The sequence below is a fragment of the Gadus macrocephalus genome, chromosome 2 (assembly GCF_031168955.1).
Source record: "Gadus macrocephalus chromosome 2, ASM3116895v1".
NCBI classification, from domain to species: domain Eukaryota; kingdom Metazoa; phylum Chordata; class Actinopteri; order Gadiformes; family Gadidae; genus Gadus; species Gadus macrocephalus.
The window spans coordinates 23,157,854-23,171,633 of NC_082383.1; the positions used below are offsets into that span (position 1 = coordinate 23,157,854).

A 13,780-nucleotide genomic window follows, 5' to 3' on the forward strand; every position below is an offset into this window, starting at 1 on the left:
CGGGGGGACTGTCTGCTCCCGAGGGTCCGATACAAATACATATATATATATAGATGTATATATATATCCAGCACACCTGCTCACAGGACAGCCTGAAGATGCCCTCCACACCAGTGACCCCCAGGGCGGTCTCGATGTTGTGGGTCATGCGGAACGGCACCTTCTCGGGGACACGGAGGCTCTTGCCTGTAGGGGGAGACCGCGTTGAGGAGGCGGGGGAGATTCAGCAAGAGGCTCAAGCCTCCGTGGGTCACCTGGACTCTGCACCGCCTCCCTCATTAAACCCTCATTAATGCACCTATTGTATGATGTACGTCCTGGCACTTAAATTAATACTAGCATCTTACCCTAGCTATCTGTGTTGTACACAGGGAACGGGTTAACCTAGCAATTGTCATGCTTGGCACTAGGATCTATGAACATCCATACAGTACCCACAGCGATATATGGTTGTTTCTCTTCGTTCAGACATATTGTAAGTGGCTTCTGATAAAGCGTCTGCTTAATGCCCTGAATGTAAAGGAGCGTCGTCAGGGCGACGGGACAGAGAGGGCGGAGCCTGTCTGGGAAGGGGCAACATTGGAGTTGGCGGTTGGGGTTTTGATTGACCTTTTTCGAAGCACACGTTGTAGTCGATGTGCACCACCTCTCCGGTGGTCATGTCGATGAGGACGTTGTCAAGGTGACGGTCGCCGAGGCCGATGATGTATCCCACCATCGACATGACGGCGGTGGACCTCGCGTAGGACTGCGGGGTACAAGAGAGAGGAGGTTAAACATGCTACTATCACCTCGTTGATACACAGGGTCTAGTAACATTTACATGCTAATCAATAAACTAGGATCTAATAAAAAGTTACTAGTCAAACTGAAATAGATGCTAGTAACATTTGGAATAGTTACAGGTAACTCATCAAGAAGTACCAGTAACTAAAAAATATTAACTAGTAAGCGTTGAGGAACAAAAAGGTTCAAACGGCTGAGTTAAGGCTAGGTCTGGCCGTTCCACTGATCAGACGGGTCCTGGGTTAACCCTCCAGAGCTGTGGCGGGGGCGGGGGGGCTGACCTGGGTGACCCTCCACCACTCGCTGGGCGTGGTACAGGAGCACCACAGCTCCTTGGCCAGCAGGTTGGGGGGGGTGGTCTCCATGAGCTCCTTCAGGACGTCCTTCATGACGCCCAGCGGCCAGTCGCGCCGCGACACGTCCAGGCTGAGCCCCATGGCCTTCAGCGCCGGGCCGATGCGGCTGTAGTACAGCTCGCTGGGCCGCGGGACCAGGGGCGCGGGCTGGGCCTGCAGGGAGTCCTGGAGCTGGAGGGGGGCAGGTTGAGGAGGGGGGGCAGGTTGAGCAGCACAGACCAGTCACCAAGGGCATCAGATCAACCAATAACCGCTTCTAGAGACAGCACACATCGAAACTCAAAGATCAGGTCATCTGTGTGCTTAACGTTCATGTAAATGCTACGCCTTAAGTGATAAACTTGGTTCATTTCAGTCTACTGATTTAATGGGAGGTCTATTTGCCCGGCTGCACTTTGAGGAACTGCAAACTAAAAAAAACAGCGAAAGCGGGGAGAGTGTCCAGACCACATCCCTTCAATCCTGCATTCCAAAGAGCAACCTTTGTCTTTGTACTTTTCGTACGTACTTCAGCTACCCTCTCACGGATTAGCACACCGGTAGGTCCACCCATAGAGAGACGTGTGGGCATCGGACCGCAGGGAGAGTTTATCAGCAGACCTTTAAGATGCACGTTAACAAACGGCTCGTCGGGGCTCACGGCCCTCTGCTATCTGCCGCTCCGTGTCGAGTTAGGGCCCCCGTGGTCTTAAAGGGGTTTAGAGCGCTGACCTTCTGGGCCTGCAGCACCGCCTCCCTCTGCTGCCAGCGCTTGTAGAGGCCGAAGAGAGGCACTGCGCCGTCCACCCACTGGATGAGGCCCGAGCGCGAGCCCAGCGGCGTCACCGAGTAGTGGCGCGCCGTGAAGTGGGGCGACTCCTTCTGGTTCACCTTGGTGAACATGGTGTTGACGATGGACAGGAACTGCATGATGCGCTCGTCCAGGTGCAGGTCCTCCAGACCTGGGGGGGGGGGGGCGGGAGAAGGGTCTGAGCGGCCGTGGCAGAGAGCCGCTCCTACTCATTGCACAAACCAAACCACTTGGTACAAATGGTACCTCCCATAACACACTTAGTGCAAACTAAGCATGCAGTTATTGTATGTTGTCCGTCCTTTCACAACCGCACTTAGCATTGCGTAGCATCTAACCCCACCTATGTCTGTTCAATAAGGGGGATGGTTAACCTTGCTTGGCACTTGTTTCCATCAACATCCTTGCTGTGCCGACTACGATATATTGTGGTTTCTTTCTCCAGACAAAATGTACTTATTGTACGTCGCTTTGGAGAAAACCTTATGCCAAGTATCCTAAATGTAAATATAAACGTCCTATATCGGTTGGTTTGCTGTGATGTTTGGTGCGTATAATGAACGACGGGTAACCAAAGCAGAAGCCTTCCCCAGCAGAATGTGGTGCCGTTACACTTCACGGGGACACCCACCTTTGAACAGGTAGGGGTAGTTGCGTCCGTCCGAGCCCAGGAAGAAGAGCTTCTTGGGCTTGGTCTTGGTGGGCAGGATGGTGATGGTGTGGCCCACGCTCTGGATGGTGATGGCGTCCGTGGCCGACACCTCCCCCGGCATGGCGATCTCCGTGGCCGCCATGGAGGCCAGCCGCGGGCTGATCTCGTTGAGGTGCAGCAGGTAGCTGGCCCTCTTCTGGGAGCGCTGCTGGAGGCTCAGCATGATCTACGACGCAAAGGCCAGGAGTTTGTCTTAACCGCCGTCAATCTTATACGCATCACTGACACTTTATTGTTTTTATTTGCACCGTAAAAACGATTGATACTACGGAGTGAAGTCCATGAACTGTGCGTAGATGCCCGTGTCTCCTTCCAGTGGAGGGGGACCGTATTTCTTATTTGGGGGTCAGTGTCGTCTCGCTACCTGCTTGAAGGGCGCCCAGCTGCTGGCGGGGTTGGCGGGGTTGTTGGGGCTTTGCAGCCGCTCCAGGGCGTTGCCGATGGCGTCCCGGTAGGTCTGCTGGAACCAGGTCTCGTGGGGCGTCTCGGCGGGCGCCGCCGTGATGCTGCACACGTGCTCCAGGGCGAACACCACCGGGCGCATCAGCGCCGAGTGCTTCTCCCGCATGATGGCCAGCTTCTCGTCCCTGGGGAAGGACGCAGCGGTGAGCCTCCAGTCATAGTCCACATTAAGGGTTCAGCGGGTTTAACCGCTGCTTTAAAAAGGTGACGTATTATACCACCAGGTGAGAGTGGGATTAGTCATCACACGCCGTTGGTGGGCGTGTCCACCTAGATGTGTGACGGATAGATGAGCATAGATTGCTACGGTCCACTGGGTAGGCTGTAGACTGATCTATCCAGCACACATCTAGGTGGACACGCCCACCTGGGATGTCAAAAGAGGCCGATTTTCAAAACGGCTTGTAACGGCTAATCACCGAAGCTGGTGGTATAATACTTCACCTTCAAGGGAGGAGCACTCCGCCTTTTGGGCAAATAAGATTGTTCTACAAGTCCCGATGAGATGCGTTCCGCACTCAGCACAGTGCTCCATTCCACCGAGCTAGTCTCTGATGGTCCCGCTGGACCGCCGGTCCGATACCATCCTCACAGGCGCTCCTCGGTCACTCACTTGCGCAGCGTGTTGTTGTTCTGGACCCTCTTGACCTCCTCCTCCAGCTGTTGGACCCGGCGCAGCACGTGCAGGTGCTGCTGCTGCAGCACGCCCAGCCACAGCTCGTCCCAGAGGAGGGTCACCCTGCGCAGCTCGCTCACCAGCAGCTGCACCTGGGGGGGGACGAGCACCACAAGGCCTTAGACGGCCACACCCACAGCACGGAGCCTACTGGGTCACTGCACTCCACCAGAAACTGGTTCAAAACTATCGTACTCTGACTGTCCGCCGTCGGCTCCGGTTGAAGGGCACCACCGTGTGTGTGTGGGTATACCTGCACCACCATGGTGGGGTTGGCCGAGGCCAGCTTCTCCACGATCTTGCTGTAGCAGTCCTGCATCATGGCCTGGTCCAGGCTGGAGCACAGCGCGCCCAGGTCCTCCCCGCTGCCCTCGCCGCCCCCGGAGCTCTCCTGGGAGGTGGGCAGGCTGGGCTCCTCCTCGCCCTCCACCGCCATGACCCCCAGGAACGGGGTGAGGCCGGACGGGAGCTTTCCCCCTGAGGGAGGGCGAGCCAGAGAGCATCAGCTCATTGTAATAGACGATAAATAGTAGTAATATTTGATATAGTGCTACTCAAGAAACTCAAAGATACTTTATTACAGCGGTAAAATAAAAGCGGAACCCTCTCGAAGCGGTAGAGGAGCGGGGGACAGGGGGCGGGGCCTACCGGTGCTCTGGGCGTCGCCCCCCAGGGACAGCGAGCCCACGATGGCGGGGTACAGGATGAGGTGGGGGGAGTCCTGGGCCACGCGGCAGAGCAGGCTGCAGATGCTCTGTCTGATGTAGACTTCGGGGTGGTTGAGGCGCGAGAACAGCTGGGGGATGATTCCTGGGGGGGGGGGGGGGGGGCGCTTAGGAACTTGTGTGCACGTCTCGGTGTGTGTGTGTGTGTGTGTGTGTGTGTGTGTGTGTGTGTGTGTGTGTGTGTGTGTGTGTGTGTGTGTGTGTGTGTGTGTGTGTGTGTGTGTGTGTGTGTGTGTGTGTGTGTGTGTGTGTGTGTGCGTGCGCGTACCCCTCCAGGGAGCGGTGGGCGTGGAGGCCAGGCCCAGCTCCAGGCCGTCCCTCAGCTCGCTGCCGTGCTTCACCAGCAGCCGCAGCAGCCGCAGCGTCGCCATGACGATCATGTCGTCGTTGCTCTGCTTGCAGGCGTCGCTGGACCGCAGGAGCTTGGGGTCGTCCTCGTTGACGGGGAGCTGAACACAGAAACAAAATGGCGACTTTGTCTAACAAAAAAAGAAAATCAAAACCTAACGCAAGATCGGCCCTCAAGCTAAAACATCTGCCCGTTTTCCTCTGACTGGTGTGGGTATGAGCGTGTCACTATCAGGGGGGCACCACTCCTCGGACCCGGTCGACGCCCACCGGGACAGGACTCACCTTCCCGGCGTTGAGCTTGAGGAAGGTGAAGTAGGCGGTGCAGGCCACGCGGTACAGGCTGAAGATGCGGTCCGCCACCCTCCTCCAGACCCGGACCAGGCCCTCGGTGACGGCCGGGCCCGCCTCCCCCAGCCAGGGGCAGGAGGCCAGCAGCTGCCTCCAGATGACGTCCACCAGGTCGTCCTCCTCGTCCTCCTGCTGCAGCGCCAGGTCCTCGTCCTGGAACAAGCCCGCCGCCGTTAGCCCGCCGCCGTTAACCCCCCGCCGTTAGCCCCCCGCCGTTAGCCCCCCGCCGTTAGCCGCCCCCCCCCGCCGTTAGCCAGCCCCCCCCCGCCGTTAGCCAGCCCCCCCCCGCCGTTAGCCAGCCCCCCCCCGCCGTTAGCCAGCCCCCCCCCGCCGTTAGCCAGCCCCCCCGCCGCCGTTAGCCCCCGCGGACATGGGCTAGCCCCCTCCTTTAGGGCTAACACAAGGACATCCTAGGATGGATTCAGTAGACGACTACATTTGAGGATGTATTCATTATGTAAGTACGTACTAGGATGTATACATTGGACGAGTACATTCTGGGATGTATTCATTACACGAGTACATTCTGGGATGTATTCATTACACGAGTACATTCTGGGATGTATTCATTACACAGGTACATTCTGGGATGTATTCATTACACAGGTACATTCTGGGATGTATTCATCACACAGGTACATTCTGGGATGTATTCAGTACACGAGTACATTCTGGGATGCATGAAACCATGAGAGCGCCGACCTGTACGCCAGCCTGCCGGCACATGGCCTGTCCGAGGATGCTGAAGATGAGGTTCTTGTCCTCCTCGCTGGCGTCGGGCAGCAGCTCCTCGATCTCCTTCCTCTCCCCGGGCAGCAGAGGTACCCCCTCCCCTTGGCTGTGGGGCGGGACCAGGTACAGCCAGCAGAGTGTCAGAGAGCCACGCACGGACGGAGGAAGACCCAACGCAAAAGACCCACCATCGCATTCAGCACGTTCCTCCGAGATAATGCAATGATATCGTTTAGAGATTGTTTGTATACAAGATCAAATACTGTTAGATGCCCTTTACCTAACGCCATTTCACTAAGCTTGAACAGAAAGAAATGTTTAATTCACCAAAATATTATGAAGCAATACTTGATCACTTAATGATTTAAACTGTATGCTTAATTCCAGAACAACAATGTATGTGTAACAATGGCTTCATAAATACACGTATACAATACAGTAAGATTTCACCCATTTCACTTAAATGTCACTTCCCTACCACCAAATATATTTATAAAGGGGACTTCTAATATGTTGTGACCGTTTGTGTAGTTTGACCGCTTTGGTTCAGTTCATAAAAGGGTCGTTTGGACGGCAAAACGTACCCATCCCCGGCCACTGCAACCTTGTGAACAAAGAGTGGTTTCTATCATTTCCCTTTGCACCAGTCACACGCGTACTGACCTGGCGTTGTCCACCACCTTCCGTCCCCAGCGGTAGGCCCAGCTGGCCAGGGCGGCCCAGGACTTGGCCATCTCTGGAGCCAGGCTGGTGGAGAGCTGGTAGAGCTGGCCGAGGACGAAGTCTGCCTCGCCAACGCCGACGCTCACTGGAGGGACCAGAGAAGAAAGACGGAGGAATGACGTCGAGCAAAGCCAATCCAAGCTCCATGAACCGTCTGCGTGCGTTCGATCACGGCACACATGACCGACAGCAAGGGCAGCGGGAGAGATGTGTAGATGTGTGACCTGTGCTCTCGGGGGTGATGCGGGAGGCGGTCGGCTCGCCCAGGGGCAGGGCCAGCAGGGCGGCGATGTTGCGGCTGAGGAGCGACGCGGCGCCCGTCGCTGCGCCGGTGGTGCTGTTGACGCCACACGTGTTGTTCACCACCTAGACCGAGCCGACGGATCACAGGGGGGAGGACGATGGACGAGGATGGAGGCAGGACGTTTAAAAACAAAGCAGGGAGAGAAAGTCAAAAACCCACCGCGAGGGGTGTTAACGCACCCCTCCTTCGTTTGCACATGTCCTTTTATTATATAAAGTATAACAACAACGAGTGTACCACTTCAGTCAACGCCCGCAAGTACAGGATTAAAATGCTTTATATTATACATAAACGTGCTGAATTCCACCGTTGGGATATTGTGTTTGTACGTCAAGTTAAGAAGAAGCAGTATCAACCGTGTGTAACTTGCAGAACCAGCCTAGACGAGAGTCTAAACGATACCAGAACTAATGTGTGAGTTGGTTCTTGCTTGAGGCCCGGTCAATTCAAAGTAAAAAAGTATTCCTAATGGACACAAGCGAACAAACGCCTTTAAAAGGTGGATGCATGAAGGCATGCCTCCGTATGCCTTCCTCTCATCACGCTGGGCTCTTGAGTCCTTGAGTCCTTGCCTGTTTGAGCTGCGGGGTCAAGTCCTTCCAGTCCACCAGGAGCCACTTGCACAGGTTGAGGACCGAGCGGCAGGCGGCCGGCTCACACTTCCCCAGGTGGCCGTAGGAGAGCGCACACGAGCTCAGGGCCACCATGGCCGACACCGACTGGCCTGGGACGGGGGAGAAGGGGGAGGTGGTGAAGGGAAGCTGGACGCAATCGAGGTCCCTGCCGACGCGAGGACCACAGGGTCGCTTAAATACATAGTACTGCTCATTGGGTAGCCATCTTTGTTGTGTACAGGGAATAGGTTAACCTAACATTTGTTTAAGTGTGGCAGTTGTTTCGATGAACATCCTTACCAACTTCTCTTTCTGACAAATGTACTTAATGCAAGTCGCTTTGGATAAAAGCGCCTGCTAAATAAATGAACACATGAAATATACATGCACATCTCTTCACATTTCATGCGTGCATTAGTGAATTACTGGATATGGGTGACTTCTAGGGATCGACCGATATTCGCGTTTTTTTACGTGTATCGGTATCGGCCGATACGCGGCTGATTTTCGCCGATTTTTTATTTTTTTTTAACTTGTTCTACCTCACCTGTTTTTAATATTTGTTAAATATTGTTCATCTACTTGTTCTTACTTGTTCTACCTCACCTGTTTTTACTATTTGTTAAATATTGTTCATCTACTTGTTCTTACTTGTTCTACTTCACCTGTTTTTACTATTTGTTAAATATTGTTTTTTATATTGAAGTTCAATAAATGTTTCTTTAAAAAAAAAAAAAATAATAAAAACGCTCAAGAAAGTCTGTATCGGTGTATCGGCGTATCGGCTAAGGCTGATGAAAAAATATCGGTATCGGTATCGGCCCTAAAAAAACGGTATCGGTCGATCCCTAGTGACTTCCATTTCATATTCCATCCAATACTGCGTCGACTCATTTAGGAAGCATCTGGTGATATCCACACCGCTGCACACACTGGAGAGGTAATCAGGATCCGCGACCGCCCCGTCTCCCACCGGATTAGCTCCTCCCCCTCACCTGCCGTGTAGAGCACCTTGGCCTTCTCCATCTGCAGCTCGGGCCCCCACCTCTCCACGGCCGCGCCCTCCAGGCTCAGGCCCCTGAAGGAGGAGGCCAGCTCCTCGTCCGCCCCCGCCGCCGCGTCCGGGTCGCTGCACTGGCTGAGCAGCCGGGTTGCCAGGGCGACGTTGCCCTGTTTGCGGGCGAACTTGACGGCCACGAGACACAGCTCCATGAAGTGGCCATCGATGGCTGCGGAGGACCCTGGATCGACGGGGGGGTCAAAACACGGTTGATATGGGCTCGGTTGTAGGAAGACTCAAACGTTTAAAGACCTACATTGAGTTTCCAACACAAAGATGGCTGTACGCGTTGTGCTTCCCTCCTACCTTTGAGCTTGAGCAGCAGCCGCCTCTGGAACACCGTGTAGCGCAGGGCCTGGAGCCAGGGCTGCACGTCATGCTGCTTACAGGAGCTCAGGGCCTCGCTGTCCAGAGGGATCACACAGTCCTGCGGAGCAACAGGAGGACAGACACAGACACAGACCGTCATCCTCCACTGGGGGGAGGGAGAGGGAGAGAGAGAGAGAGAGAGAGAGAGAGAGAGAGAGAGAGAGAGAGAGAGAGAGAGAGAGAGAGAGAGAGAGAGAGAGAGAGAGAGAGAGAGAGAGAGAGAGAGAGAGAGAGAGAGAGAGAGAGAGAGAGAGAGAGAGAGAGAGAGAGAGAGAGAGAGAGAGAGAGAGAGAGAGAGAGAGAGGGATCACACAGTCCTACGGAGCAACTGGAGGACAGACACAGACACAGACCGTCATCCTCCACTGGGGATAGAGAGAGAGAGAGAGAGAGAGGGATCACACAGTCCTACGGAGCAACTGGAGGACAGACACAGACAGTCATCCTCCACTGGGGAGAGAGAGGGAGAGAGAGAGGGATCACACAGTCCTGCGGAGCAACAGGGGGACAGACACAGACCGTCATCCTCCAGACACAGACAGTCACCCTCCCCGGGTGGGGGTGGGGGGGGAGGGGAGAGGGGCGCTCACCTGGTGTCCGGTGAGGGTGCTGTCCAGGGCGGTGATGCAGTGCAGCTGCAGGGTGGACACGCTGGGGAGGCCGCTGGCCAGCGTCAGGGTGGAGAGGCGCAGCGGGCCCAGGGTGATGCGCGCCGTCTGCTTCAGGTAGCGGACCAGCGTCCTGCGGGGCAGCGAGGGAACCCGTCAGGGACACGGTGGAGGACGCCTCGGTCCAAGGCGACACGGTCACGCTGAGAACCAAAGCGGACGCGCATCGAGACTCGGGGCGCTTCGGTACGGCGCAGAGCGGTACCGTAGCGGGAACGTAGGCTACTTAATGTTTGTCTTAATAACGATAATGCCTTTCAAGGTAACCTCTGGTTAGGATACTTCTCTACACTCGTGGGGGATAGACTGACGGAGCGGCGGGTCACGTGACGCGGCCGGGGGGGCTGTGTGACGCCGGTCCTTACTCGGTGCTCTGCGTGGCCTTGTGCTCCGGCGGGCTGCTGGCGACGCTCATGGCGCTGACGGCACTGCGGAGGAGCTGCACCTCGATGGCCTTCTGGAGCTCCGAGGGGTCCAGGCTCAGCACCGAGGGCAGCAGGCGCTTCAGATCTGACCCCAGCACGGACAGACACCCCCCAGTCAGACGGGATAGACACAGAGCAGGGGAACGCATACTAGTGAACTATGGCGACTAAAGGAAGAAGAAGAAGAAAGATGATTAGGAGGAAGGGGTGGGGGGGGGCACTGAGATCACCCACATTGACGCCTCCTAGGGTTGGGGTTCGGGTCGCTAACTACATAATACACACACACGACTCAAACTGACCTATGTGTTCAAACTCGTCCTAATATCTGAAAAGAGTATACAATACAGAACAGTGACCACGCGGAACGGCTTCTTTCAGACTAAAATGTGCCACCCACAAAACAAAAGTGGACCCCTGCCAGCCGTGTGCAGGGCGGTGTCCAGCGGCGGAGAGACGGGGGGGTAGTTACCCAGCTTGTCCTTGGCGCCGGTGGCGCTGAGCAGGCTGCAGTCCTCGCCGGGCAGGAGCTCCAGCTGGGCACCGCATTGCTCAAAGTCCCCGTCCTCGAAGTGGCTGAGGGCCTGGATGTAGTTGAAGTCCATCTTGAGGTGCACCCCGGTCGGCGAGGAGTTCTTCTTGAGGGCCTGGACGCTGGCCTGCCACTCCTGCACCGAGGGCCAGTCGCACAGGGCCACGTAGCACTGGCACGCCTTGTTGGCCAGGAAGCTGAGCACCTCCGAGGAGCACTCCGTGGCCTTCAGCAGCACCGTCTTCCTGCCCTCGCCTGCGCGGACCGATGAAATGAATAGGTTCAACACACAGACCGACCCGACGCAAAGAAAAGATAGCCATGTTCTTCTAGACCACACAGCATCGATAGCGTTCTGCTTTCCCGTCACCAAACAGGTAATCAGTCCATGTTTGTTACATACTAGATTCAGAATCACCACTCACAGCGTTAGCGGTCGGTTATTTCTGTACAACATACTGCTGCTACCCATTAACCGGCCGCTGCTAAGGACGCGTTCTGATCATAGATCATCAGCACTTCTAGAAATTGTCTGCATCTGATAATCGCTAAGGGCTTATTGTAGTGCAGTGAGTATGGTTTTGTGTAGCGACCGTTGCCCGTGTGCTTGGGGCTGGACACCGCCCCACTGCTGCCACTGGAGGAGGACAGCTTCAGCAGGCGCTCAGAGCCCAGGATGGAGCAGTCCGTCCCCGTGACGGCCGTCAGCTGCTCCTGGTACTCCACCGCCGCCCTCTCAAAGCTACGGCACAGAGAACACACAGCACAAAGAACGCTGAGGAGGGTGGAAGGTGAGGGGCTCAACCGCCTCAGTACCCTGGGGACAACCCGTCCTCCACGACCGGGTTCTAGTGATGGGTCAACCCCTCTTAAGTAAACCCTTACGTTATAACCAGACTACGTTTGAACTACGCTGAGCTACTGCAACAGGCCCATGGTACAGAAAGAAGCAGATCCATAATCCATCACCCCCGTGTTTGTCCTCCAATGACACCCGTTAAGCAGCAGGCACCCTGGGGCCCTTACCGTCCCTCGGCCTGCAGGGCCACGGAGGACAGCCAGGCCAGGCTCTTGCCCGTGTTGCAGAGGTTCCAGGCGGCCAGGCCTTGGATGGCCTCGGGACAGCGCAGCTCGCACAGAGCCTCGACCAGCATCATCAAGGGCACCTCCAGCTCTGGGCCCTGAGCGAGAGAGGGGGGGCGGGGGTCAACCAGGAACACTTAATGTCCACACGAAAGCAACAGTGAGAAAGGGGAGGTTGGATTTAAGAGAATTGTTTGAGTGTCATTTGTTAGGAATGCTACAGCGATCCAAATGTTTTCAAGTTGACGGCCCTAGCCTCAAAATGAGACAAATGTGTTTTGAATGCGTATTTTACCAAATTGATTTGGGGGAGTACATTTGTCTGTCAATCACAGATTGTGTAAAATGCAACACTTCTCATTGGCCGAGAAACAGAGAGGGAGGGAGCAGACCTGTTTGGGTACCCACCCTTAATCCTCCCTCTCTCTTTACAACTCTCATAATGGAACCTACAGGCACCTTTGAATGCGTTGGTCCCAGCTCCGTGCCCCACGTACCTGGGTGTTGCTGTTCTTGATCTCCGTCATCAGGTCGAAGCCGTGGCGCACGGTGACGGCGGGCTGGCCCGAGAGCAGCCCCACCCTCATCAGCGCCAGCCGGATCCGGGTCAGCCAGTCCTGGCACGTCTGGCGGTTAGTGTAGAAGAACGTCCGTATACCCTGAGGAGGGAGTGACACAGTGAGATGATGTACCACCGTCACTCAGCTCACTCTGATGTGAACGAACCATCTGAAGAAGGACTGTAACGTGGTATTAACCCTAACCCCATACCCTGAGGAGGGAGGGACACAGTGAGATGATATACCACCATCACTCAGCTCACTCCAATGTTATGAACCATCTGAAGAAGGACTGTAACGTGGTGTTCTGATTGACTAAGACTAACCGGCACATCTATGCGAGTTGTTTTGTGTTGGACACACACACACACACACACACACACACACACACACACACACACACACACACACACACACACACACACACACACACACACACACACACACACACACACACACACACACACACACACACACACACACACACACACACACACACACACACACACACACAAATGGGTGGAATGACAGATAATGCCAATACCTCATAGCAGATTTATGTCCAGTGACGGTCAAAATCAATATTTTCAATCGTGTATCAAGACACGAGGAGGAAATGGCCGTTTGTTTTTCGGACTTCATAAGCCTAACCACAGTGTGTGTGGGGGGGGGGGGGGGGGAGCGGCAGGCGGACGCACCTTGGGCGGGGCGGTGAGTGCGTTGGCGCAGCCCTCGTAGGCGTTGTACATGAGCTTCTCCAGGTTCTCCAGGAACTGCAGCAGGAGCGTGAGCCGCAGCTGGTTGGAGTGGTGGCCCTCGCTGTCCCCGCCGGCGCCGCTCCACGCGCCCAGCTCCGTCTGCTCCGGGTTCAGGCTGTGGGCCGCCAGGCTCCGGATGATGGCTGAGACGCAGGGAACAGGACCAGCCAGTCAGAAACACGGTTTGGTTACTGCAGAACAGAGCTCTGAGGGAGACGCCTCTGTGGGTGTTTAAACGCTCTCTGTGCGTGGGCGGTGATATGTGAACCAGATCATTTTGATACCGACATCATGACCCCAGTTTGTACTTTTTGAAAAAATTTAGGATTGGGAATGAATTTTATTCTGCGGCAAATTATGGATAGACTCTATCCAACTGCTGTTGTTTTCTTAGCCAACCCTTCCTACTAGTATAGAGCTTAAAGTTTTATCAGACCTGTTCATTCTTCTTAGTAGTATTTCGTCTTATACAAATTATCCAATATCTTGAGAGTAGCAAAGAAGATTTCTGTTTTGCTCTTTGGTGACAATTTTGGCGATTAACTGCAACTTTTACAAACAGTTTGGACACCCTGTTCAGAACAATCACAGAGCTGCATGTGGGCTCAATCACCATTGCGTTACAGTAGCGAGATAATGACTTAACAGACATTTATTGGCATGAAACGCTTCAGTTTCCCCGCTCTAACTCTTCACCCCGGGGTGTAAGTCAGGGGACGTTCTGCCCCTCAGTATCGGCTCCTCCC

The 13,780-nt window shown here is 55.1% G+C and overlaps 1 protein-coding gene across 3 annotated transcripts in view; it reads right to left on the reverse strand.

Annotated features, from left to right (window-relative positions):
• The window catches only part of smg1 (SMG1 nonsense mediated mRNA decay associated PI3K related kinase), a 41,638-nt gene that overhangs the window by 15,147 nt on the left and 12,711 nt on the right, over positions 1-13,780 (reverse strand). For all 3 annotated transcript variants that reach the window (XM_060045983.1, XM_060045982.1, XM_060045984.1), the window contains exons 21-44: positions 12,975-13,177; positions 12,214-12,375; positions 11,660-11,814; positions 11,227-11,375; positions 10,574-10,888; positions 10,042-10,186; positions 9,599-9,749; positions 8,946-9,066; positions 8,575-8,820; positions 7,538-7,689; positions 6,886-7,027; positions 6,602-6,746; positions 5,909-6,044; positions 5,141-5,359; positions 4,776-4,956; positions 4,431-4,592; positions 4,036-4,259; positions 3,720-3,874; positions 3,009-3,231; positions 2,564-2,810; positions 1,854-2,083; positions 1,068-1,313; positions 610-748; positions 77-186 (exon numbers count right to left, since the gene is read on the reverse strand). In XM_060045983.1, the coding sequence (XP_059901966.1) occupies positions 77-186; positions 610-748; positions 1,068-1,313; positions 1,854-2,083; positions 2,564-2,810; positions 3,009-3,231; positions 3,720-3,874; positions 4,036-4,259; positions 4,431-4,592; positions 4,776-4,956; positions 5,141-5,359; positions 5,909-6,044; positions 6,602-6,746; positions 6,886-7,027; positions 7,538-7,689; positions 8,575-8,820; positions 8,946-9,066; positions 9,599-9,749; positions 10,042-10,186; positions 10,574-10,888; positions 11,227-11,375; positions 11,660-11,814; positions 12,214-12,375; positions 12,975-13,177 (4,358 nt within the window). The remainder of the gene's footprint in view (positions 1-76; positions 187-609; positions 749-1,067; positions 1,314-1,853; positions 2,084-2,563; positions 2,811-3,008; positions 3,232-3,719; positions 3,875-4,035; positions 4,260-4,430; positions 4,593-4,775; positions 4,957-5,140; positions 5,360-5,908; positions 6,045-6,601; positions 6,747-6,885; positions 7,028-7,537; positions 7,690-8,574; positions 8,821-8,945; positions 9,067-9,598; positions 9,750-10,041; positions 10,187-10,573; positions 10,889-11,226; positions 11,376-11,659; positions 11,815-12,213; positions 12,376-12,974; positions 13,178-13,780) is intronic.